Genomic DNA, 24,072 nt, shown 5'->3' with positions numbered 1-24,072 from the left:
CCCTCCTCCCCTCCCTCCTCCCCTCCCTCCCTGCTGCCTAGGCTTCAGCACTCACCCACCGCCAGCCCCTCACTAACTGCGTGATGGCCTTAGTTTGCTTATCTGAGAAATGGGCACAAAAGCTATCCCTTCCCTGCTGGGTGGAGGGAGTGGCCCACCTAGAATGTGCACCTGCCACCTATCTCCCCACCCGTCCCATCCCCCCTCTGCCCTCCCAGCCAGAATTCTGGGAGTCTCCTCAATGCCTCCTGCCTCCTTTGGAACCAGCCTCCAGCTCCTGGTGACTCCACCGCCTCATTATCCCTCGAATTCTGTCCTCTCCCCGCTCACCTGGACCCCTGCCCCAACCTCCTGACTTGCATGCTTCCTCCTGGGCTCCTGCGAGCCTTTGCACACTTCAAACACCCGTTCTACTGTTGTTCCTCCTGCTTCAAGCCCTTTAAGGGCTCTCCATCCCCTAGATCTACAAGTAGAAGCTCCACCACACAGTGCACTCGGTTGCGACACCGACCCTGCCTGTCCTCTCTCCCTCTGCTCTCACTGTGCACTCTGCCCCAGCACCCTTCTCTTGGCTAACTCCATCTCTGAGACATCACACCTCCTCCAAGAAGCCTGCTCTGATTGTTCAACTGCTTCTGGGTCAGGGCTGGATGCCTGCCTGGGCTCCAGTAGCCCCCCACCACCACCTCCCTGGGCTTCCTCCCTCCCTCCGCCCCCCCCCCCCCCCCCGTTTCCCCCAGCCCCACAGCCATCCCAGTGCTTCTGGTTCTGGGTAGTCCGTGGCCAAGGGCTTCTGCTGGGGTTGACTCTGCTTCCTCTCTGCAGCCTGTGAGGGACACATCATGGTTCTGAAAGGTCTGTGCTTGGCAAGGAGAGGGGCTGGTGCTTTCACCATGGCCTGGGGCCCCCTGGCTCGACTCCTGCTGGCCTGGACGGCCCTGTTGTGCGTGGCGGGAGTCCAGGGCCGTTGGGACAGGGCCTTGGAGTCTGCAGGTCCCGGACGTGTGCGCAGGCGTGGCAGCCCTGGCATCTTGCAGGGGTGCGTGGTACCAGGCATGTGGAGAGGCCCTGGGGTGTGGGCAGGGCTGGGCTGGGCTGTCCTGCTGGGTGGGGGGGGGGAGCGAGGCCCAGGGAACGTCCCGCAGGGCAGGGGCTCACCAGCTGTGCCATGCTTTCCCGAAGGCCCAATGTGTGCGGCTCCCGTTTCCACACCTACTGCTGCCCCGGCTGGAGGACATTGCCAGGCGGGAACCAGTGTGTCGTTCGTGAGTGCCGCTGCCACCTGGAGGTGGGGGGCTCAGGCAGGGGACGCCGGGGCAGCTCTCTGACCTGCTGGCATTCCAGCCCTGCTTCCGCGTGGACTTGGCCAGGGTAGTCAGGCTGAACTACAGGATTGGCCCTTGCCTGTACTCGGGCTCCCAGGCCACCTGCCATGTTCATGTCCATTGCCTTACTACCTCCCCGTCTCTCTGCCTGCCTGTCTCTCCCCCATCTCTGTATCTCTCTGCAGTCTGTACCCGCCACCTCGGGGTTCTCAAATCTGGCTCCCCTCCCAGGAGAGCCCTCCAGCCCAACACCACAGTCACCGACCCAGCATCTCCAGCTTCTGTCCTTGCTGCTCAGCACTTCTGGTCCAAAGAGCCCGTCTCCCGATGGCTCCAGCAGAAACCCAGAGCCTTGCCTGGGCACTGATGGGGTGGGGAGGGCGCAGGACTCAGGTCCTGGCCCTGACTGTCACCTGCTCTGCCCCTGCCAGCCGTCTGTAGGCACGCCTGCGGCGAGGGCTTCTGCTCCCGACCCAACCTGTGTGCCTGTGCTGATGGGCAGCTGGCCCCCAGCTGCGGGGTGAGCCGAGGTGAGCGGGGGCCAGGGGAGATGGCCCCCAGGGACCGGAGGAGAAGGTTAGAGTCTTCCGGATGCCACTGGGGGCGCAGGCTGGTTTTGCCGCAGGACTGAAGGGACCCGAGCTGGGCCACACAAACCTAGTCCTGCTGCTGTTCACGCGCCTCGTGGCACTCGTCACTTTACCATGTGTCTCTCCTCCCCGTCCTTAGGGTCGGGGTGCAGCGTGAGCTGCATGAATGGGGGCAGCTGCCGAGGGGAGTCCTGCCTGTGCCAGAGGGGCTACAGAGGCACTGTGTGTGGGCAGCGTGAGTATCCCCCGTGGACGCCGGGGCCCGGGATCCCAGACGGTGGGTCTCTGCTGCCACCTGCCCCCCACCCACGGGTCACTCTTCTGGGACCAGGGTTTGGAGGGACGTACTCACCGTCACAGTCTTATCATTGGGTCTGGGCCCGATGGTGGGGATTCCTGGGTGAAGATGGGCTTTTCTGGGCCCCAGCTCCGTCTGCTGCTGGGGGAGCTCAGGCCAGCCTCCCTTGGTCCTCCGCAGCTGTCTGCGACCGTGGTTGCCACAACGGGGGCCGCTGCATCGGACCCAACCACTGCGCCTGTGTGTATGGCTTCATGGGGCCTCAGTGTGAGAGAGGTACCAAGCTGGGCATGGGGGTAGGGGCCTGGGTGGATGGAGGGGGGCTTCTTGGCAGCCCCTGAGATGTAGCCAGGTCCTGGGAAGCTCCAGCTGGCCTCTTTGCTGCTGTCTCTGATGCTGTGAAGGGCAGAGAAACTGTTGCTCCGGGGAAGGGCGTCAGGGAGGGCTTCCTGGAGGAAGTGCTAGGTCAGAGTTCATGAGAGGAGCAAGCCCCCTTTTATTGCAACCCCTCACTGTCAGAATACTCCCATGGCTGAGGTGGGTGGGGTCACCTGTCGGGAGCCTTTGGCCAAACCTTAGATGACAGAAGCAACGGTGTTTTATGGAAAGTTGATGCGGGGGAGTTGGAAACAGCTGGGCACCCAGGCCCCGGGCTGCCCCCCGTGTGGGCCCGAAGCTGAGCGGAAGTTGAGGGAGGGCGGGCTCAGGGTGCAGAGAATGCACGGAGCCCATGGGAAGCTGGGAAGGAGAAAGCCAACCAGAGCAGGCAGCATGGGGCATGCCCAGGCGGTGAGGCTGGTGGGCTTTCAACTGTGAGAGCCGTCGGACTGCCCCGTGTGGCCCGGGAGTCCAGGCCGGCGGAGGTGGGCAGGGTCTGGGATGACCCCGGCGTTGGGAGGTGCTGCCGGGGGAGGAGGCCCATCTGTGGCTGAAGCCCGGGCGGAGAGGGTGTAGCAATGAGTCAGAAGCTGGGACTGCCGGGGGTTACCTCGGCATGAGGGGGGTTGCTTTTAGGAATTTGGGCTGACCCGAAGGGGAACAGCTCGGGGTGGCTGAAGGGGAGGGAGGGTCAGTGGGGACGGTGAGAGAGGGGAGGCCTGAGTGGGTGGTGGCTGGTGAGGGCCCCCAGAGAGGCAGGAGCGAGGGGGATTCTGGGTGAATTAGGTGAGATCCTGGAGTTGTTTTGGCTTAGGGGAGGCAGGACCACTGTGGATTTCTGTGCAGCAACTCCACACGGGTCTAGGGGGCTGGCTTTGGCTTCTCCTTCTGGGAGGGGCTTCCCTTGGTCCAGTGCCAGCCCCTTGACTGGAACCATCTGGAGGATGGAGCCAGGAAGCCACATCTGAGCCTGTGTACAGAGATGGGGCCACTGATGAAACCCCTTTCGGCTGGGGTCAGGGTTCAGGGGTGTAGTGTTGTGGGTCCAGAGCCTTCGGGCTGATGCTGGGTCCCTCCTTGAATCTGGGAGATTTGGCAGGGCCAGACACACGCTCACGGAAGAGACAGGCGCTCCTGCTGGGTATCTGTGGTCTCTGCCCAGACCTGAGGGGAGGGTGGGCCTGGGGGGAATGGTCGGATTCTCCCCACGTGCCCTGCGCTTTGTGAGCTTGGAGGTCCTGGCCTCTTTTTTGGAGGCTGGTTGGAGAGCGCTTTGGGGAGGAAGGGGTTTTGAAGGGTGAATGGGAGTTTGTCCCGTAGGGATGGGCAACAGCGTGAAGGCAGCTGTGTTGGTATTAGGGAGGCTGGGAAGGAGGCTGTGGGCTGCAGGGATGGAGAAGCAGAAGGCTCTGGGGTGGGGAGGCAGCTTGAGGCCAGCTGCCCAAACCCATCTGTCTCCCAGACTACCGGACGGGTCCCTGCTTTGGCCAAGTGGGCGCTGAGGGCTGCCAGCACCAGCTCACGGGCCTCGTGTGCACTAAGGCTCTCTGCTGTGCTACTGTGGGCCGTGCCTGGGGCCTCCCGTGCGAGCTCTGTCCGGCACAGCCACACCCCTGCCGCCGAGGCTTCATTCCCAATATCCGCACAGGGGCCTGCCAAGGTAAGGGAGTCAGCGAGCAGGGACGAAGGCGCTGGGAGCCAGGGCTGAGTGGGAGCCCTTGCGGTCTTGGCTCTTCCCTCCGATAGGCCTGTCATCCCCTTGCAGATGTGGACGAGTGCCAGGCTGTCCCAGGCCTGTGCCAGGGGGGCGGCTGCATCAACACTGTGGGCTCCTTCGAGTGCCGCTGCCGGACGGGACACCGGCTCAGTGAGAACAGTGCCAAGTGTGAAGGTGGGTGACGGGGAGGCTGACGAGGAGGGACCTCCTCTGTGCTCTGGGCAGCTCAAGCTCCCTGGAAGGAGGAGGAAGAGGAGGGGTAGAGCTGGTGGCGGACCCACTTCTGACCGGGCATCCGGTCTACACAGATGTGGACGAGTGTCTCAGCGTGCCGGGCCTCTGCTCTGGGGGCGACTGCACCAACACCGTTGGGAGCTTTGTCTGCACCTGTCCCCCTGGGTTTGCCAGCAGCCTGGACGGCTCCCGCTGCCTGGGTGAGCTGGGGCCTGAGGGGGGCTGGAGGGACAGAGGGCGGTTAGGAGACAGGCTCCTTGCTCATCCATCTTTTTTTTTTTTAAGATTTATTTATTTATTTGAGAGAGAGCGCATGCTAGCCGGAGGAGGGGCAGAGGGAGACGGAGAGAAGCAGACTCCCCCTGAGTGTGAGCCTGAGGGGGGGCTCCATCTCACAACCCTGAGATCAGGACCTGAGCTGAAACCAAGAGCCTGATGCTTAACTGACTGAGCCACCCAGGCGCCCTTTCCAGACATTTTCTAGGGGACCCCATCTTCCCCCCACATCCTCTGTTTTGAGCTAGGGAAACTGAGGCCCAGAGAGGGGAGGTTTGCTTGAGGCAATTCAATAAGTTCAGAACAGATACATGCCTATACCCATGCCCTACCCAGACCCCCCAGCCAGGATGAGGTCCTCTGGGCCATGCCTCCCCCTGGATGCCCACCCTCCTGTAATCCCCCACACCCCACCCCGCGGGCAGGGGACCCTGGGCTCTCATTCCCTGTCCTGCTGATTTGATGAACTCGTCAGTAGATTTAAGCCATCGCCAGTGGCTAACGGGGCAAGCCAGGAATATGGACGCTTGTGGTGGGAGATGGGCAGAGTCCTGGTTTGGGGAGGAGGGAAGGGGCTTGGCAGTTCCCCAGCATCACCAGGGCCCCTCTGGCTGGGCCTCTACCAGGCAGGGCTGGGAATATTGTGTTTGGACTTCTGCCAGTGTGCTGTGACCAACGCTAGACCTTCTGTTCCTCCACACCTGGGGGCCGTCATGGTCAGCATGGAAGATACCTCTGGGCAAGTCCCCTGGAATAAGGGTCCCCTCCCGGCTACGAAACAGTGGAGCCTAGATTTGAACCAAGGTCAGGTTGCCCCTGAACATGGGCTTGGGATGCAGTCCTGGGTTCCAACTGCTCCCTGAGCTGCTCACAAACTCTGTGACCTTGGCCAAGTGTCTTAACCTCTCTGTGCCCCAATTTCCTCGTCTGTAAGATGGGGATCATGGCAATACCTACCTCTTGGAGTCGTGGAGAGGATTAAATACAATTTTGGAATGATATGCCGGGGGCTGGATGTAGCGGATAGTCAACACCCGTTCACAAAGACGAGAGAACAGTGCAGCTGGGGCACGTAGCAGGGCCTGGTCACAGCGGGTGCTTTCTAAGCAAAAGGCAGCATCATTTTTGTTAAAATTCTTACATTCTGTCTCTGTCTTCCCTACTTGAGAGGCAGCTGCTTGGTCAGATCCCTTGGGGTTCGGGTATCTGCGTTCCTGTTCCCTCTCCCTCCTTAGTAGCTGTGTGACCCTGAATGAATCTGTTGACCTCCCCTCATCTGGGCACACACAGCCGCAACTCCCACACGTGCGCCTGGGGGTCCCCATGGGTTGGGGCAGGGGAGGTAGAAACGTTTGTGTGTTGGGGCGCCTGGGTGGCTCGGTTGAGCGTCCTACTTTTGGGGTTTTCGACTTGGGTGGTGGTCTCAGGGTCGTGAGATCAAACCCCGAGTGGGCTCCATGCTGAGTGTGGATTGGGATTGTCTCTCTCCCTCTGCCCCTCCCCCTGCTGGTGCGCATGCTGGTGGTCTCGCACGCTCTCTCTCTCTCTCTCTCTCTCTCTTTCAAAAAGAAATATTTTCGTGTTTTCTTAGCCTGGGGCAGGGCAGGGCGGGGGCTGCTGTCAGGGGCCCTCCCAGCTGGTGGAAGAGGTTTCACTGTGGGCCACAGGCCAAGATTTGTGCGTTTTTAAGCTAAAAATACACTCTTTGAGCCTGAGAAATCTGATCACTGCATAAAGCTGTTAGACTCCAGAGCAGAGTGGGTTGGGGAAGGGTGTCCGTGGTTCTCCTGGCTGGGGAGCCTCTGTCTCAGTTCCCCCGGGGCTGCAGTCGTCAATCCAGCCGTCTGCTCCTTGGGCCCCTCCTCGAATTCATAGCATCGCAGATTTCCCCAAATGCCCAGGGCTGGCAGGTGGGGGCACATAGACACAGATCCTGGTGTCCTCGCTTGAGCGTCCAGCCTGACCTCCCACCAGGGCAGCCCCCCAAACCAAGGAGTCTTCCTCAGTGTGGTTGAATGCCCAGAGAGACAGGGAGCTTACTACCAGTGTCCGCTATAGGTGTTGGAAGGCTTTTGCTTGGAATGAGCCCAAATCCATCTCCCTGGGATAATTTGGAAATCTTCATAGTAAGATTCTCATTCAGTGAGAATCGGCCATGTGCCAGATATGGGTGCTTCACTTTTTTATCTCGGCAACATTCTTCCAAGGGAAAGTGAATGCTCTGAGCACGCCCATTCCAGGGATGGGGAAACCGAGGCACAGGGCGGCAAGGAGTCCTGTCCTGCCGGCAGTGTTGGTGGAGCTGGGATTTGAACCCAGGTCTGGTAACTGATCCGTCCCCTCCCCATCGCAGACCACCGGGCCGGCACCTGCTTCTCTGTACTGATCGTGGGCCGCTGTGCTGGAGACCTCGCCGGCCATTATACTCAGAGGCGGTGCTGCTGTGACAGGGGCAGGTGCTGGGCAGCTGGCCCAGCCCCTGAGCCGTGTCCTCTGCGGGGCTCTGGTGAGTGGCCTGAGGTTGTCCCCCACCCTCCTCTGCCCCCAGAGCTCCCTGCAGAGGAGGGGCCCTGGGGCATGACGGAGGGCCTGGCCTCAAACGCTGCTTCTTTGCAGATGAGTTCCAGCGACTGTGTGTGCAGGGGCTTCCACTGCTGCCCTCCTACCCTGGCCCCTTCCCTGGTCTCCCTGGCTTTGGGTCCAACGGTGTGGGTCCTGGCCTTGGGCCTGAACGGCACAGCCCCCATGGTTCCAGTGGGCGTGGTGTTCCCAGCCTGGGCCTTGGCAATGCCCACATTGGTGAGGCCTGGGACTTGGGAGGAGGGATCCAAGACTTTGGGGAGGGGGTCCAGGCCTCAGAGGGAGGACCAGGGCTTTGGGGAGTGGGGGTCTTGGCCTGGGCAGTAAAGATGAAAGTACTGACAGTGGTCTGGGGGTGGGGCTAGATTTGGGATCTGGGTCTCAAAGTCAGGGTTTGGGCCTTGGGTGGGGGTCTCAGCCAGTGTGCGGGTCTGCAGTTAGGGCACCACGCCAGGCCGACGTGCGCAGGGTTCCAGCCTCAGAGTGAGAGTCCCAGCCCAGAGGCAAGGCCTCCCCTCAGGTATACCTATTGACCCCGCCCTCAGGCACAGCCACCTTGAACCAGACCATCGACATCTGCCGACACTTTACCAATCTGTGTCTCAACGGCCGCTGCCTGCCCACCCCTTCGAGCTACCAATGCGAGTGTAACGCGGGCTACACGCAGGACGTTCGAGGGGAGTGCATCGGTGAGTCGGGGCTGGGTGGGCGGGGCCTACCTGCAGGGCGGGGGCTCAGGGTCCTCTGCCCGCAGATGTGGATGAATGCGCCAGCAGCCCCTGCCACCACGGAGACTGCGTCAACACCCCCGGCTCCTACCGCTGCCGGTGCCGCGACGGCTTCCAGGCGACGCCGGCCAAGCAGGCGTGCGTGGGTATGGCTGTCCATCGGAGTGGGGACACCGGGGCTGCCTGGCCCACATCTGCGGCCTGAATCCCAGTCTGACCGGCTGCCGCCTCCCCCCCCACCGCAGACGTGGACGAGTGCCTTGTCGGCAGCAGCCTCTGCCACCACGGCCGCTGCGTCAACACGGAGGGCAGCTTCCGGTGTGTCTGCAATGCGGGCTTCGAGCTGGGCCCTGGCGGCAAGAACTGTGTGGGTGAGTTGGGGATGGGCGGGCGGGTGGGGGGCCTGGGGGCCCCGGGGGCTCCCATGAGGGCCACCTTGCCCGTCTTCTCTGCTGCATCACCCACCCTCTTCCAAAGATGGAGCCGCTGCTCCCCCTTCTGAACCCACCCAACCTGCCCGAGATCCTTCTTGCGCTTTGTTGCTCCAACTCACTCCATTCCCTCCCTCCGGAGTTCATTCCATGAATCCCAGCAAGGGCTGTCTGACCCTGGACCGAAGCACGTCCTCCGACCTGTTGCGTGGCAGCGAGTCTAGCTGAGAGTATGGGATTGGGACCTTGGGGGGGGGGGTGTGCAGGGCTCTGGCTCCCCGTGGGGTTCCGGGTCTTCCACGGGGCAGCGTGTGTTGGCGCCTCGCCCCTGTTGGTGGCCAAGTGACGTGCCCTTGTGTGGTTGGAGGGCCACATCTTGTTTCTTCACTCCTCAGGGATGGACATCTGGGCTGTTTCCACTTTTTGCAATTACGGAGAATGCTGCCGTGGACATTCATGTACAGAGTTTTGTGTGCATCTTTCATTCATTCATTTCTTTTTCCTTTTCTGGTGCAGTCCTTTTTGTGCAAAACTGATACTTTCATACTTGTTTCTGCACCTGCCACTTCCTTTCAATTAGACTATGTTCTTGTCGGCTGTTTTCCCCTTTTCTTTGTTTTAAAGTGAGGTGAGGTGAGACTCACACCAGATAAATTTAATCGTTTAGAAGCGAACATTTCAGTGGCATTTAATATATGCCCAGTGCCGTGCAACCACCACCTCATTCATTTAACTTTGAACAAATATTTATGGAGCCCTTACCTGTCGTGCCCCAGGGGAGCTCACGTCCCAGCAGACAGACTGATATCCAGGCAGACAGAATCACAGACAAGCCATATGCTGCCGGGTCGGGCCCCCGGCCCCTGGGTGGGGTCCTGGGCGCTCAGCCCTTACTCTGCTGCGCTGCGTAAAAGAGCAGGAGGGGCTGGTCTGTAGGCAGGGCAGGGCCGGGATGGGATCCCACCTCTTGGGTGTCTCTAGATCACAACGAGTGTGCCACCACCACCATGTGCGCCAATGGAGTGTGCATCAACGAGGACGGCAGCTTCACGTGTCTCTGCAAATCCGGCTTCCTGCTGGCACCCAGTGGCCGCTACTGCGTGGGTGAGGCCAGGGGCTGGATAGGACGGGCTGGGATGGAAGTGATGGTGATGGGCAGGGAGGGGAGAGGCTGGGGGAGGAGCAGGTGGGGGGCACTGGGACCTGTTGCAGAGCCCCTATGGCCCCCCCCACCCCCACAGACATCGATGAGTGCCAGACTCCGGGCATCTGCATGAACGGCCACTGCACCAACACTGAGGGCTCCTTTCGCTGCCACTGCCTGGGGGGGCTGGCCGTGGGCACGGATGGCCGCGTGTGCATGGACACCCATGTGCACAGCACCTGCTATGGAGCCCTGGAGCAGGGCTCCTGCGCCCGCCCCTTCCCTGGTGCGGTCACCAAATCCGAGTGCTGCTGCGCTAGCCCGGACCACGGATTTGGGGAGCCCTGCCAGCCGTGTCCTGCCAAGGACTCTGGTGAGCATCCTGCTGCCTGACCCTGCCTGCCTTTTTCGTCCCTGTACACCTTCCAGTTCATCACCCTGGGGGTGGGAGGGGACAGAGGTCTTGGCCCCCATGGGTTTGTGGGGGGCATCTCTCCGCTGGTGACTCTCCCCAAGAAGAGACTGCAGAAAATTGCTCTCTCCATGGAGGGAGGCATCTTGGTCCCAGACTCTTGCACAACACCAAGGGGCCACATCCTTGGGAGTGGCTGAGGCTCAGCAATGACCACTGACTCCTCTCTTCCCTGTCCCTGCCCGCCCCCCCCCCCCCCAGCCGAGTTCCAGGTTCTGTGCAGTAGCGGTCTGGGCATCACCACCGACGGTAGAGGTGCGTGGCAGTGGGGGTCAGGAGGGGGCTGGGGGGCACTGTGTCAGTTTGCTGGGGCTGCTGTAGCCAAATACCACAGGCTGGGGGCTTTAACAACAGAAATGTATTCTCCCGCAGCTCTGGAGGCTCAAAGTCTGAGATCAAGGTGTAGGCAGGGTTGGTTCCTTCTGAAGCCAGGAGGAGCCCCTCCTTGCTTCTCTTCCAGTTTCCCGTGGTCAATGACAATCTTTGGTGTTCCTTGGCTTGTAGAAGTATCCCCCCCAATCTCTGCCTCCATCTTTACATGGGGCTCTCCCTGTATGTATGTCCAAATTTCCCCCTTTCATAAGTAGACAACCATCATATTGGAATGGATTGGGAGTCTACCCTTATGACCTGGTTTTCACGGGATTGCCTCTGTAGAGACCCGATCTCCACGTGAGGCCAGGTGCTGAGGTCCTGGGGGTTAGGACTTTAACGTATGAATGTGGGGAGGACACAGTTCAACCCATAGAGCTGGAGATGGTGGATGTGTGAAGCCGTGCTTTTTCCCACGCCTCATTTCCCTCCTGAGCTGTGTTTTCAGCCCCACTCATTCCGCAACCTCTGCGATTCTTCCAGTCCCCCCCACAACCAGACAGTCCCTACCCTGGGATCCCTGGCTGATCTCCTGTGGCCAGCAGGTCTCAGCCCAAAGTGCCAGATCTGTAGAGTTGAAACTTGCAAGGGAAGGAAATTCCCCAGGTGTGTGTCTCCTCTGTTGGCTGAACACACACACACACACACACACACACACACACACACACACACACAAGGACTTAGGCTACCATTGATTTCCCACTGACTGCTGGGCCATCAGGGGAGGACAGATGTCCGGACCACCATGCCCTCATCCAGTTAAAGGCACAGGTCCTGGAGCCAGATGCCTGGGTTCCAATCCTGGCCCTACCATCAACCGATTGAATAACCTGGGGCAAATTAGTCACCCTCTCTGCTTCGGTTTCCTTGTCTGTGAAGTGGGGATAGTAATAGGACCTGTTTCGGGGGTGTTATGAGGGTCAGATGAGTTCATATGCACAAAGTAGTAAGCACTCTGTAATGTTAGCTGTTAGGATTGCTTTTATTTTTATTATGTTGCTGCTGTACAAATTTTCGTTCCATGGGTTCCAAACTGAGGACAGCCCCACCCCCCCACCCCCGTACATTTGGCAATGTGTGGAGAAATACTGGGAGGGGTACCATTGGCATTGGATGGGTAGAGGCCAGGGAGGCTGGTCAGTGTCCTACAGTGCACAGGACGGAGCCCACAGCAAAACACGGCCCCAGAGGTCCACAGCGACGGGAAACCGCGGGTTTAGAGGGAAATGGGGACCGGCTCTGGCCCCATTTGGGGGAGGGGTGGCGGTGGCTTCTGGAGACTTGTGAGCCCGGCAGCTGGTCTGCCCTCTTCCTCCCGCAGACATCAACGAGTGCGCCCTGGACCCCGACGTCTGCACCCACGGCGCGTGTGAGAACCTGCGGGGCAGCTACCGCTGCGTCTGCAGCCCGGGCTACGAGGCGGGCGCGGCCGGCCAGGAGTGCGTGGGTGAGCGCGCCCAGCGGGACGCGGGCAAGTGCGCCGGCGGCCCTCACTGCACACCCCTCACCGCGCTCTCCCACCCCCGCCTTGTAGACGTGGACGAGTGCGCTCGCAACAGCCTCCTGTGTGGCAACGGCTGGTGCCGGAACAGCCCCGGCAGCTACAGCTGCTCCTGCCCCCAGGGCTTCAGCCTCCGGCAGGACACGGAGACCTGTGAAGGTACCGGGTCCCAGCGCGCTGCCCGCGGCGCACGCGTGCACACAGACACCCGTGTGGTGTGTACCCACGCAGGCGCACACACGTTCCAGCGCTTATGCTTCATCCTGTGTACACACACGCATGCTCAGACACATGCATGCTGTGTGTGCGCACACAGGCACGCACTCAGGCGCACACACCCCCTTACGCACTGCATGTGCTATGTGCCCACAGGCATGTATATACTCAGACACCTGCACCAGGCTGCGTGTGGTGTGTAGACACAGACACATGCGGAAAGATGCATGTCTACTCATTCACAGTCACATCCACACAATCACACTCACAGGCGTATTCACACTTGGTCTCACACAGTTATACACAAGCATGGGTGTGTGCACTCAAACGCACATATACCCACATTCACACACCCACTTATTCCTACACTTTACCCACTTGTACTCACAGCCACACACAGTCGCACACTTATGCATGCATTCAGACATTCACACAATCACACGTGTGTGCATACAACCAGACGCTGAGTTACACGTATTGGTACTGACTCAAAACACAACTATACCCACATTCACACTCATGGACATGCCCACACAGTCACGCACACTCTCAAAGAAATGTGTGTGCCCACATTCTCATGGTTTCACACTTAGGCTCACACTCACACACTCAGATGTGTGTTCACACAGCTGTGCCCTTGTGCACGCACACACACGTGTTCAAGCATGCACACACTTTGCAGCAAGGTACTTGTTCCCCAGCACTCACGCCCCCTTGCTCCCTCTGCATGACTCTACCTCTCCCTGGGGGCCTTTTGACTCCTCTTCCTCCCCTGACAGCCACAGCTCTCCACTGCACCATCACCGCACCCACCTCGCCCGACTCCTGAGCAACTTCTGTCCCCCACATGTCCCTCCCCAGACTCCGTTCCATTCAGCCCCTGCATCTACCTGCTCCCTGGTCACATTCACCCTTGTCCTCTCTGGGCTTTCCTCCTGCCTCTCACTCTCATCCTCTCGTGTGCTAAGACCCCCTTGAGGGTCGCTGTTCCGCACTGTGTCTGTCCCTCCATATCGGTCACGTGTGTGTGCTCACAGGATCCTGCATGTCAGCGCACTTGCGTGGGCGTCCAGTGCAACTCAGTGCAGGCACACGTGCGTAGGTGTCTGCACATTCCATTCCTGGGCTCCCTGCCTGCGTGCATGTGCCTTGTCTAGTCAAGGACACGCATGGACATGCGTGTGCCTGGTGTGCATTCTATGCCACTGGACCCTAGCAGCCACTGGGGAGGAGGGGACCCTGGTCAGCTGGGGCTCCCCCTCCCACAGCTCAGGACCCCGTGGGGGGCTGTCCTTGCAGACATCAACGAGTGCCTGTCCAACCCCTGTGTCAATGGCGCGTGCCGGAACATGGCCGGTTCCTATGCCTGCGAATGCGCCCCTGGCAGCCGGCTGGGGCCCTCTGGCACCACGTGCCTTGGTGAGAGGGCCCCGAGTCCCATGGAGTAGCAGGGACCCTGCTGCCCAGCCCTGCATCCTACCCCAGGGAAGGCTGGGTCTCTGTGGGTTGGCTGGCAGGTGAACTGGGTCACCCCCCTCCCCCAACAGACAGCACCAAGGGCACCTGCTGGCTCAAGGTGCAGGAGGGCCGCTGTGAAGCGAACCTGCACGGAGCCCCCCTGCGGTCCGAGTGCTGTGCTACCCTGGGCGCTGCCTGGGGGAGCCCCTGCGAACGCTGTGAGCCTGGTAATGCCCTGGGAGCCCTCCCCCCGCGCCGCGTGAGCTCTTGCGGACCACCCAGGCATGGCCACCGTGGTTGCCTGGGTGCCTATTGAGAGAACAGGGCTCTGGATGGAGAGAGTGACTCCTGTCCCCACTCTGGTTCTCCCAACCGCAGACCCTGCCTGTGCCCGTGGCTTTGCCCGCGTGACGGGGCTCACCTGTGAAGGTAACTCCCTGCCCCTCTGTAGTTCACGCCTCCCCCTGGGTCGCACATGGACAGGTGCACGTCGTGGGGGATGCCTAGGCTCCTGAAGTCTTTTGAGATCGAGACGGAGAGTCTCCCTCCTCGGTTCCCAGGTCTTCCCCCGAGATTCCCCAGGCCCCGCGGCTGGCTCTGTTCCTTCCCACCTCCCCAAGGACAACCTGGGAGTCCTGAGCCCCCAGGGAAGCAGCTCCAGCCCTTGCCCCTCTTTTTCTGTCCCTGCCCAGATGTGAACGAGTGCGAGGTCTTCCCCGGGGTCTGTCCCAATGGGCAGTGCTTCAACACTGCTGGCTCCTTCCTCTGCGTGTGCCCTGACGGCTTGACGCTGGCTGCCGCGGGCCGGCTGTGCGTGGGTGAGTCCGTGCGGGGCCCCCACCCCAGTGCCTGGAGACCCCTCCTGGGGACAGAAGGGATTTGGGGAGACCTCCAGGACCCTCTGTTCCCTGCTCATCTCTTGCTGACATGTGTCAAAAGAGGGCCTTGTTTATTTCGGGGGTTCACCCTTTCACTTCCCTGCCCTTTAACAAGGCTCAGGGCACATGGTAAGATCTTGTGAAATAGCGTCTGCAACTTTTATTTATTCTTTCTCGTTACCGAAGAGTATTGACTCAGAGTGGATCTGCTCACCAGGCGCCCTTAGCGTGCCCAGAATCTCCCTCAGCATCCGGGGCTCAAACGCTCCCCTGAATGGCTCCCCCTCAGGCTCAGAGATCAGAAATGTTTTCCTCCTGGGCGAGGGTTTCTTGGTCAACATCTTGTAGCAGACATTTCTTGGCCAAAAGCATATCTTAGGCAGCAGACGGGGCTCTGTCTTCCGTCCAGTTTCCTCCTGCAGTTGGCTAGGAGCCTTCTCGTAGGTTCCTTTTCAACTTTGCTTACTTTCTGAACCGAGTTTTAGGCGTGCAGTGGGTCTCCCACCCCTGGCTCCAAAATGTAACCAAGGAAAGGAGGTAACCGAGTAAAGAGAAAAAAGCCGTTGCATCTCAGGCCCCATGTGCCGAATTCAGGGCCAGGTGAACCGGGAGGCTCCGACTGCAGCCCCGTCTGCTCAGATGGGACCATTAGCCTGAACCAGGGCACTGGGTACAGGGGAGGATCCTTGTGTGTGTCACAGGGCTCCCAGAGGTTCTCGAGGTTCTAGAACAGGGTCTCGTCTTCAAATCGTCCTGCCTAAATGTGTGTTCCTTTTGTAAAGAGAGAGAAATTGTTCTAGACCAGCAGTCAGCAAACTTTTTCTGCAAAGGACCAGGGTTAATATTTTTGGCTTTTCGCGCCACACACATCTCTGTTGCAGCTACTGAGCTCTATCGAGTAACACAAAAACAGCCGCAGACAATACAGAAGCAAGGCGCTGTGGCTGTGGGTCCGTGAAACTTTACTTATAAAGACAGGCAGCCACCCCCGGGCTGTAGTTAGTGGCCCCTGTCTTAGACCCTTGTGTCTGGTCTCGAGGGAGGCTTATCTGCTGTCAGGTGGTTCTGAGGGAGTCTTACAGATTAAGCACATGCCCTGGAGCCAGATGGCCTGGTGTGAACAAGGCTCTGCCTTTTGCTAACTGTGTGGCCTCAGGGAAGCCACCTAACCCTTCTGTGCCTTGGTTTTCTTGCCCGTAAAATGGACGTGACCACGATAGGTTCATCTTGGTGTTATTTTGAAGATTAAATGGGTTGAGGAGCTTAGGACGGCGCCTAGCACATAGCAAGCCCCTTAGCAGGACAAGTTAATTGCTATTAAAATGTCACCGCTGGATGACACCGAGGGTCAGCAGGAAGAAGTCACTTCCTGTGCACTCTTCCTACTGGGGAGGGCGTGTCAGACAGATGCTGCTGAGGGAGACTGAATTGCCCATGTGGCAGCTGGTGCAGTGTGGTGGTGGTGGGGGGAACCAGGTGACTGTCCCTCTGTGTAGACATGCGCCTGGAGCCGTGTTTCCTGAGTTGGGATGAGGACGAGTGTGGGGCCGCCCTGCCTGGCAAGTACCGGATGGACATCTGTTGCTGCTCCGTGGGGGCCGCCTGGGGGGCTGCATGCGAGGCGTGCCCAGAGCCCGCGTCCCCGGCGTTTGCCAGCCTGTGTCCCCGGGGGCCGGGCTTCGCCAGCCGGGACTTCCTATCAGGCCAGCCCTTCTATAGAGGTGTGTGGGGGCACTGGGAGTCCGCAGGGCGGGGAGAGGGCACAGCACAGGCGCAGGCCTGGAGGTGGGAAGTGCGCTGGGGAGAGCGCGGAGTGTCCGCAGGGAGAGCCGTGAAGTCTCGGGAGCAAACCCAGGGACACTGGAGGTGTTTGACTGGCCACACGTTCTGCTCCTGACCGCAGATGTGAATGAGTGTAAGGCGTTCCCCGGCCTCTGCATGCACGGCACCTGCAGGAATACCATGGGCAGCTTCCACTGCTCCTGCGCAGGGGGCTTCGCCCTGGATGCTCAGGGAAGGAACTGCACAGGTACGGGCCCACCTCGGCCTCTGGGGGGGACGCCTGCGGGAATGGGGGCTTCGAAGCAAGATGTGGAGTCAAAACCCCTCTTCTTTGGGCACCTCTTGTCCTGCCTGCTGGCCAGCAGTGTGACCCAGGGCAGGTTGCCGCCCTCTCTGGCCCTTAGGGACCCCTGTAAAAGGAGGGGCTCACAGAGGGGACCTCCAGGGAGGAAATTCCCTGCCGTTGGCTGGTGTGCGCCCCCCCCCCCCGCCCCCGGGGCTCATTCCAGCAGCTCCGGCTGTCTACAGATGTGGAGGCCGGTCCCCTGCTCCTCTCTCTGCAGACATTGACGAGTGCCACATCTCCCCTGACCTCTGTGGCCAGGGCACCTGTGTCAACACCCCAGGCAGCTTTGAGTGCGAGTGTTTCCGTGGCTACGACAGTGGCTTCATGCTGATGAAGAACTGCGTGGGTAGGTGGCCGCGGGGCCATTGTGCGGAGTGGCCCCGGGGCCGTTGTGCGGAGTGGCCCTGGGCAGGGCGGTTCCTGGCCGGTGTTGGGGCTGAGGGGAGGGATGGTGGGGACATTGCCGTGATGGATGAGGTGGGGAGGGCAGGTGTGGGGAGAAGCCGAGACCCAGCCGAGACCCAGCGAATCTGGGTGCTGCGCAGTGGCCTCCCCAAAGGCAGCCGACCGGCGGGTCTGTCATGCAGAATTGAGGCCTAGGGACTGAGATCTGGGTGAGTTCTCCGAGGGCAGGTGTCATGTGAGAAGAGGAGAAGGGCCCTAGAGAGAGGCGCTCCCTTCCTTCCTTCCTTCTTTCCTTCCTTCCTTCCCTTTTTTATTCATTCAGTGAACGTTTTATGAACCACCAAGAGGTCAGTAGCAGACAGCCAGTCTCTTAGAGCTCGTGACCTGATGGGGCGACACCTGTTAATAAAATGAATTCCCAGAGACATGCAAAATGGCCACTGTGAGAAGCACCTGAGAGGGCCACGTGGTGGGGTGGGGTGTGGTCGCCAGGGATGTCCTGTTCTGGGCGGGCTTGACGTTGTGGCTGAGAGAGTGGGACTAAATGTGGTGAAGAGGGGCTGGAAGATCAGCCTGAAGGGAGAACAGCAGGTGCAAAGGCCCTGGGGTGGGCCAGAGGGGTGGAAGGAGGTACACGAGACTGGAGGTTGAGGAGGGTGGTGCGACAGCCTGCTCCCCACACTGATGCCTGGAGACTGGACCTTGCCTTCCCCCTGTGTCCTACAGGGTGGCTTCTCAGGGGCTCCTTCAGTAACTCCAGGAGTGTCAGCCTCGTGGCCCTGACTCTCCTGAGAATTCCAGCTTCCTTCTTGGGCTGACATGTCCCTGCTCCTCAGCTCAAACTCTGCTGGGTCAACTGAGCCCCAAGCCTCCAGGCTCTCCTGGGCAGTGCCAGTGTCTGCAGGGAGAAGCTTCCACGAGCCACGGCACACCTGCCCCGCCCGCGTCTTCACAGTGCTCTCTCTCCCACATGCCCAGACGTGGACGAGTGTGTGCGGGACCCGCTGCTGTGCCGGGGAGGTACCTGCACCAACACGGAGGGGAGTTACACGTGTCAGTGCCCCCCTGGACATGCGCGGACGGCCCAGGGCACCACCTGTGAGGGTGAGCGTGCAACCCATATGTGTGCATCGGTGCCGTGAGTGTAGTAGTGGGAATGCGTGTTTGTGCACGTCTGACCGTGTATCTGAGTGTGCACATGTGTGTCAGTGTACATCGGTGTGTGTGAGAGGTTGCACACACGAGACAGGAGAGCATGTGTATGTCAGTGTGGAGGTGTGTATCTGCCTAGACAAGAGTGAGTGTGTGAGTGGGTGTTTATTTGTGAGTCCACATGAGCTTGCGAGAGAGAGAATGTGTGTCTAAGTGTGGATGTGTATTTACTCGGGTGAGGATGTTTGCAGGTGAAGGAGTCCGAGGGTGTGTTTGTGTGTGGGTGTGTGTGAGTGTGCCTCTGGGTGTGTATTGACACAACGGCAAGTATAGGTGAGAGGTGTGTTTGTGAGTCCATATGAGTGCACATGGTGTGAATTTGTGTGTCTACTGAGGACGATTGTGTTTGCACATGAGTGGGTGTGAGGGTGTGTGTGAGCCTACATGAACATGCACATGGCTGCATGAGTCTGTGTGTGGATGTGCATCTACCGAGGGTGAGTGTGTGCGTATTGGGTGTGTTTGTGAGTCTTGTGAGTGGGCAAAGGGATGTGAGTGTGTATTTGAGTGTGGGTGTGTGTCCAGGAAGAGTGTGTCCATGCAAAGATGTGTTTTTGCATGTGTGAGTGTCTCAGGGACACGTCGATGGTAGAAGGGTTCCGTTTGGCCATCCGCTCACACCCAGCCCCCACCAGCCACATGTTCCCCCCACAGATGTCGATGAGTGTTCCCTGAATGACGGCCTGTGTCCCCACGGCCACTGTGTCAACGTCATTGGGGCCTTCCAGTGCTCCTGCCACGCTGGCTTCCAGAGCACGCCTGACCACCAGGGCTGCATGGGTGAGACCACGCCCACCTGCCCCACGGCGGGGGGGGGGGGACCAGCCCCCGCAGGCTGCCCCAGCCCCATCGGCAGTCCTTCCCCCGTCCCCCGTCAGCTCCATGCCTGGCCCTGTCCCCTGGCCCTGCCCCTCCACCTCTGCCCTGCCTCTGGCAGACATAAACGAATGCCATGCCGGGAACGGTGGCTGTGACATGCACTGCACGAACACGGAGGGCAGCTACCGCTGTGGCTGCAGCCGCGGCTACTCACTGATGCCCGACGGGAGGGCGTGTGCAGGTGTGTGGCATGGGGGAACTGACTGAGCCCGGCCCAGGTGAAGCCAGCCAGACCGGGGACAGCCCACTGACCCTGTGGCAGGGTCCCTGGGGCTCCCCCTCTGTCCCTGCCTGCTTACAGCCCAGCTCCCCCCACCCCCCCAGACGTGGATGAGTGTGCGGAGAACCCGGACATCTGCGATGGGGGCCAGTGCGTCAATGTGCCAGGGGACCACCACTGCTTATGCTATGACGGTTTCATGGCCACGCTGGACGGGAGGACATGCGTTGGTGAGGAGCCGGGACTGGGGGTGCAGGAGACGGCATCTGGGCTCACGCACAGGGAAGCACACGGGCGAGACAGACACCAGGCCATTTCCCTGTCGCATGCGGGGAGGGGGGACAGGCTTTGCAGCAGCGCTGGCGCCCTCAGCCGACCGCCACACGCCAGGGCCTGTGGGGTCTGATTCAGAGCAGCAGATACCCCGAACCTTGCACTTTGAGCACGTCCGCCGACCACTCCCTGTGTACCTGATATGCACACAGCTTCACACCCCGCTCCCAGGGCTGCATTTTAAGATACCTGCACACCGAGGCGCTTTATGCGTAACAGGGTGAGCAAAATGGGAAAGGCGCTCTGAACTGTTCCCTGAGCCCTGCTTAGGGACCCTAGTCTGCTGAGGCCATGGTCACCGTCCCGTCCTGGCTGTGGGGCGTCCCGTGGCCTGGGGAGCAGGTGTCTGCCCCCTCGGGGCAGGGCTGGGGCCAGAGTGGGGAAGTTGCAGCAAGGAGAAGTGTAACTCCCCCCCGCCCCAAAGAAGACAAGTCCCGCCCGGTGCAGCTTAGGGTTCCCGATCGCAGGGAGCCTTAGGGAGTACTGCAGCACCTCGGATCGAATCAAACGGAATTCTTTTACTGCTCCGTGCCCTTCCTGCAGATCCACGTTGGCGTAAAGTCTCGGACAGGGCCTGTAGGAGAAAAACCTGACCAGCTTCACTTAGCTCTGGGTGCTCTAAATGTATTCAGCCACAAAGTCCTTTTGGGAACACATGCCCGATACGTACCATGGAACACGCTCTGTCACATGTTGACAGGACACTCCTGGTTGCCCAGTGGTGGAACCGGAAGGAGCTCCCCGGTCCTGGAGATGGGCCAGCAGAGCCTCAGCATGGGGGGGGGGGGCTCACGTGGCAGGGCCCTCAGCCACACTCACGCACCCCCTCCACCCTCACCTGCTTCCTCTCTCGTCATCCCACAGACGTGAACGAGTGTGACCTGAGCCCCTACATTTGCCTCCATGGGCACTGCGAGAACACAAAAGGTTCCTTTGTCTGCCACTGCCGCCCGGGTTACGTCATCAGGAAGGGGGCCGCGGGCTGTTCCGGTGAGCTGGCGGTCAGGGGTCCTGTGGTCTGCCCCACCCCTCGGGGCTGAGCACAGCCAGACCTCATTCTTCCAGATTCCCGTGGGTGGAGTCTTGTGTTAAAGCGGGAACCAGACCCCGCCAGGCGCCCCCGGGGCTCCCCTTGGCACACAGCTCTGTAGCCCCAGGTATTCTTGGCAGTGTCCCCAAAGAAGCCAACCTGATGACTTTAAGTGATACGGAGGCAAACATTTCAGCAGTTCCGTAGTCAGCGGTTTAGGTGCCTAGGGCTGCCATAACAAATTCCTCCCAGCCTGGTAGCTCACACACACAGAAGCGTATTCTCTCTCAAGAACGGTTCTGGAGGCCAGAAATCTGCAATCAGCATGTGGGCAGACTTGGCTCCTTCCTGGGGGCTCCGAGGGGGGGGATCGGTCCCGTGCCTCTGCAGCCTTCTGGTGGTGGCCGCCAGTCCTCGATGTTTCTTGGCTCATAAATGTGTCACTCCACTCTCTCTGTCTGTCTTCATGTGGGTTCTGTCTGCCTGGGTCCACGTTTCCCTCTTATAAGGATGTCAGTCATTGGATTAAGGCTACCCCAGTCCAGGATGACCCCATCCTAACTTGGTTACATTTCCCAGTAAGGTCCGGTTCACAGGTTCCAGGAATTAGGATTTGAACATACGTTTTTGGAGGACACAAAAATACAGTTATGCAGTTATTTGAATGTGTGTTAGAATCCCACATCACAAAGCAGCATCAAGCCCATGACTTTAGAGACTGTTGTTGATGTAAAATTAGCTTTTATTTATTTTTTTAAAAGATTTTCATTTATTTGAGAGAGAGAAAGAACACGAGGAGGGGGTGGGCAGAGGGAGAGGGAGAAGCAGACTCCCCACTGAGCAGGGAGCCCGATGTGGGACTCGATCCCAGGACCCCGGGACCATGACCCGAGCCAAAGGCAGATGCCCAACTGACTGAGCCACCCAAGCTTTTAAAATACATTGCAACAGTAACAGTGCGAGGAGCATAAAGAAATGTTCAGTAACCAGTAGCTCACCTAGGTGGTGGATGAACGTTGCCGAGGTTGCAGAGATGATACGGGTGAAGCCGACTTCAGACTTGGCTGAGGATCGGAAACTCTGGTTTAGAAGAAATCCTGCTTTAGAGCAAGGACATCTGTGTTAGGACGGTTACTCTTAAGGTCTACCCTAAGTCTCTCCAGCTGCTATTTCAGACCAATGCAGAGGGCTGCTGGGAGTCATGCCTTTTGGGTTTTGGGGTTTTTCTCCTGGGCTCTGGGTGAAGGTGGAAGCTACTGGAGTGGGGAGGGGGGCTTTCTGGGCCAGCCCTCCTCCAGGAGGGTCCTTGCTTCTTCCCTGCTGCTGCACTGTCTCCCCGCTCTGCACCCGAGGCCCTACCTCTACTAGGCCCGGGCCTTGGCGGGGTGCTGTGTCCTCCTTCCCTATCTCCCGGTCCTGACCCTCCTGCGACCCGGTTCCTCTCTTCGCAGATGTGGACGAGTGTGAGCTTGGGGGACACAGATGTGACAGTCACGCTTCCTGCCTCAACGTCCCTGGGAGTTTCAGCTGCAGGTGCCAGCCAGGCTGGGTGGGGGATGGCTTCGCATGTCACGGTGAGTGCCCCGGGGGCAGGTGGTCTGGGCAGAGCAGTGGAGGTAGGTCGGGGGCAGGTGGGGGACTGGGCAGGGGTTGCCGGGCCCAGGGTTGTCTGTGGGGGCCGGTCAGGGCTGAGATCGGAGGGTCTGCCTCCCTGCAGCCCCCCAATGCACACACTTGGGGGGGGCTCCGGGCTCCGTGTCGTGCAGACCTGGATGAGTGTGCCTTCCCAGAGCATCGGTGCAGCCCGAGAGCTGACTGTTTGAACGCTCCCGGCTCCTACCGCTGCGTCTGCCGCCTCGGCTTCACCGGGGACGGCTTCTCCTGTGAAGGTGAGGGCGGGGAGGGGCCCGAGAGGGACAGCCATGGGGGCTGGATTCCCAGGGGGGCACAGTGGTCAGTGGGCTTCCCGACTCACCCCAATCCACCACCCACACCACACGCTGGGGTGCTGGAGAGGATGCGCCTTCAGCCCGCGGGGCCTCAGGCCAGGCCCAGCGTCACTGGGGGTGGTCTTCTGCCCTGGACTCTGGATGCACGGAGCCTTCGGGATGTGGGGAGCGGGAACACTGGCTTATTTCCCGGGACCCTCCACCCGGGGCCCGGGTCATCAGGTGCCCTGTCTCCCTGAGTCCCTGGAACCCTGGGTGACCACGAAGGGTTTGATTGGGGCCACCTGCCCACCCTGCATGGGTTCTGGCCAACCGGCCCCCAGCCCTCTGCCTCTCGGGGTCCCGCAGACAGGGACGAATGTGCCGAGGACGCGGAGCTCTGCGAGAACGGGCAGTGCCTCAATGCCCCCGGCGGGTACCGCTGTGAGTGTGAGATGGGCTTCGGCCCCACGGAGGACCACCGCGCCTGCCGGGGTGAGGCCTGGGGCTGCCGGGCTGGGGGATGCAGCAGGAGCAGGCTGCCGGGCGAGGCGGGCTGACCTGGGGTCCCCACAGATGTGGATGAGTGTGTCCTCGGGAACCTCTGCGTGTTCGGGAGCTGCGAGAACCTGCCCGGAATGTTCCGCTGTGTCTGCAGTGGGGGCTACGAGCTGGACCGCAGTGGGGGCAACTGCACAGGTGGGGGGTCAGCCAGGCTGTGGGTGTGGGAGGGCCCCGGGCTCACCGGCTCCCTGCTCTCAGACGTCTTCTCCAATGTCCTGTTCTGGGGGGGGCTTGTCTGACCCCCCATCTCTAGCAGCGCCCCCACTGATCCCTGTTCCCATCAACCTGTCATCTATCATCGCCTGAATAAATGCAGTGAACGAACAAAGGTGTGCTCCCTCCACTACAGTCATCAAAATGGTCTCCTCTTTATGTGCTTAAAATGGGGGTCAGCAAACTCTTCCAGTAAGGGACCAAATAGGAAATGTATGGCTTTCCAGCCATGCAGTCTCTGTCACAGCTGCTCAGGTGCCTTGTAGCCTGGAAGCAGACACAGGCAGTATGTAAATGAGTGGGCGTGGGTGTGTGCCAATAAACTTTGTTCACACAAACAGGCAGGGGGCCGGATTTGGCCCACAGATAAGAGTCTACCAACCCCTGGTTTGAAAGCATGTTCTAAGTGTCGGCTTTGTACGACAGCTCTGTGGAAGCCAAGACACAGGGAACTTTCAAAGGGCAAACCTCTGTGCCAAGTGGAACAGAGCTGGGAGGAGATGGGGTTGGACTGGGCAGGGCAGCCCCTAAAGGCTGCTGTCCCCTCGGGCTTTCTTCCCAG

The 24,072-nt window shown here is 60.0% G+C and overlaps 1 protein-coding gene across 1 annotated transcript in view; it reads left to right on the top strand.

Annotated features, from left to right (window-relative positions):
- Window positions 1–878: 878 nt before the first annotated feature.
- The window catches only part of FBN3 (fibrillin 3), a 53,227-nt gene continuing 30,033 nt past the window's right edge, over window positions 879–24,072 (top strand). The window contains exons 1-34 of the mRNA XM_088017627.1: window positions 879–1,039; window positions 1,183–1,265; window positions 1,757–1,855; window positions 2,055–2,150; window positions 2,394–2,489; window positions 4,054–4,251; window positions 4,357–4,482; window positions 4,617–4,742; window positions 7,172–7,324; window positions 7,435–7,617; window positions 7,944–8,087; window positions 8,153–8,272; window positions 8,372–8,497; window positions 9,539–9,661; window positions 9,799–10,074; window positions 10,375–10,428; window positions 11,867–11,992; window positions 12,080–12,205; window positions 13,562–13,681; window positions 13,810–13,947; window positions 14,099–14,149; window positions 14,413–14,538; window positions 16,095–16,319; window positions 16,502–16,627; window positions 16,890–17,072; window positions 18,110–18,235; window positions 18,998–19,123; window positions 19,281–19,403; window positions 19,547–19,672; window positions 20,640–20,765; window positions 22,257–22,379; window positions 22,572–22,694; window positions 23,103–23,256; window positions 23,308–23,432. Coding sequence (XP_087873753.1) covers window positions 894–1,039; window positions 1,183–1,265; window positions 1,757–1,855; window positions 2,055–2,150; window positions 2,394–2,489; window positions 4,054–4,251; window positions 4,357–4,482; window positions 4,617–4,742; window positions 7,172–7,324; window positions 7,435–7,617; window positions 7,944–8,087; window positions 8,153–8,272; window positions 8,372–8,497; window positions 9,539–9,661; window positions 9,799–10,074; window positions 10,375–10,428; window positions 11,867–11,992; window positions 12,080–12,205; window positions 13,562–13,681; window positions 13,810–13,947; window positions 14,099–14,149; window positions 14,413–14,538; window positions 16,095–16,319; window positions 16,502–16,627; window positions 16,890–17,072; window positions 18,110–18,235; window positions 18,998–19,123; window positions 19,281–19,403; window positions 19,547–19,672; window positions 20,640–20,765; window positions 22,257–22,379; window positions 22,572–22,694; window positions 23,103–23,256; window positions 23,308–23,432 — 4,522 coding nt within the window. The 5' untranslated portion in view covers window positions 879–893. The remainder of the gene's footprint in view (window positions 1,040–1,182; window positions 1,266–1,756; window positions 1,856–2,054; window positions 2,151–2,393; window positions 2,490–4,053; window positions 4,252–4,356; window positions 4,483–4,616; window positions 4,743–7,171; window positions 7,325–7,434; window positions 7,618–7,943; window positions 8,088–8,152; window positions 8,273–8,371; window positions 8,498–9,538; window positions 9,662–9,798; window positions 10,075–10,374; window positions 10,429–11,866; window positions 11,993–12,079; window positions 12,206–13,561; window positions 13,682–13,809; window positions 13,948–14,098; window positions 14,150–14,412; window positions 14,539–16,094; window positions 16,320–16,501; window positions 16,628–16,889; window positions 17,073–18,109; window positions 18,236–18,997; window positions 19,124–19,280; window positions 19,404–19,546; window positions 19,673–20,639; window positions 20,766–22,256; window positions 22,380–22,571; window positions 22,695–23,102; window positions 23,257–23,307; window positions 23,433–24,072) is intronic.

Source organism: Eumetopias jubatus, unplaced genomic scaffold (genome assembly GCF_037043125.1).
Source record: "Eumetopias jubatus isolate StellerSeaLion01/CBP00866 unplaced genomic scaffold, mEumJub1_p1.0 scaffold_1, whole genome shotgun sequence".
Classification (NCBI taxonomy): domain Eukaryota; kingdom Metazoa; phylum Chordata; class Mammalia; order Carnivora; family Otariidae; genus Eumetopias; species Eumetopias jubatus.
Note: the sequence above shows the minus strand (reverse complement) of the source record. Positions and strands in the feature narration are given on the sequence as shown.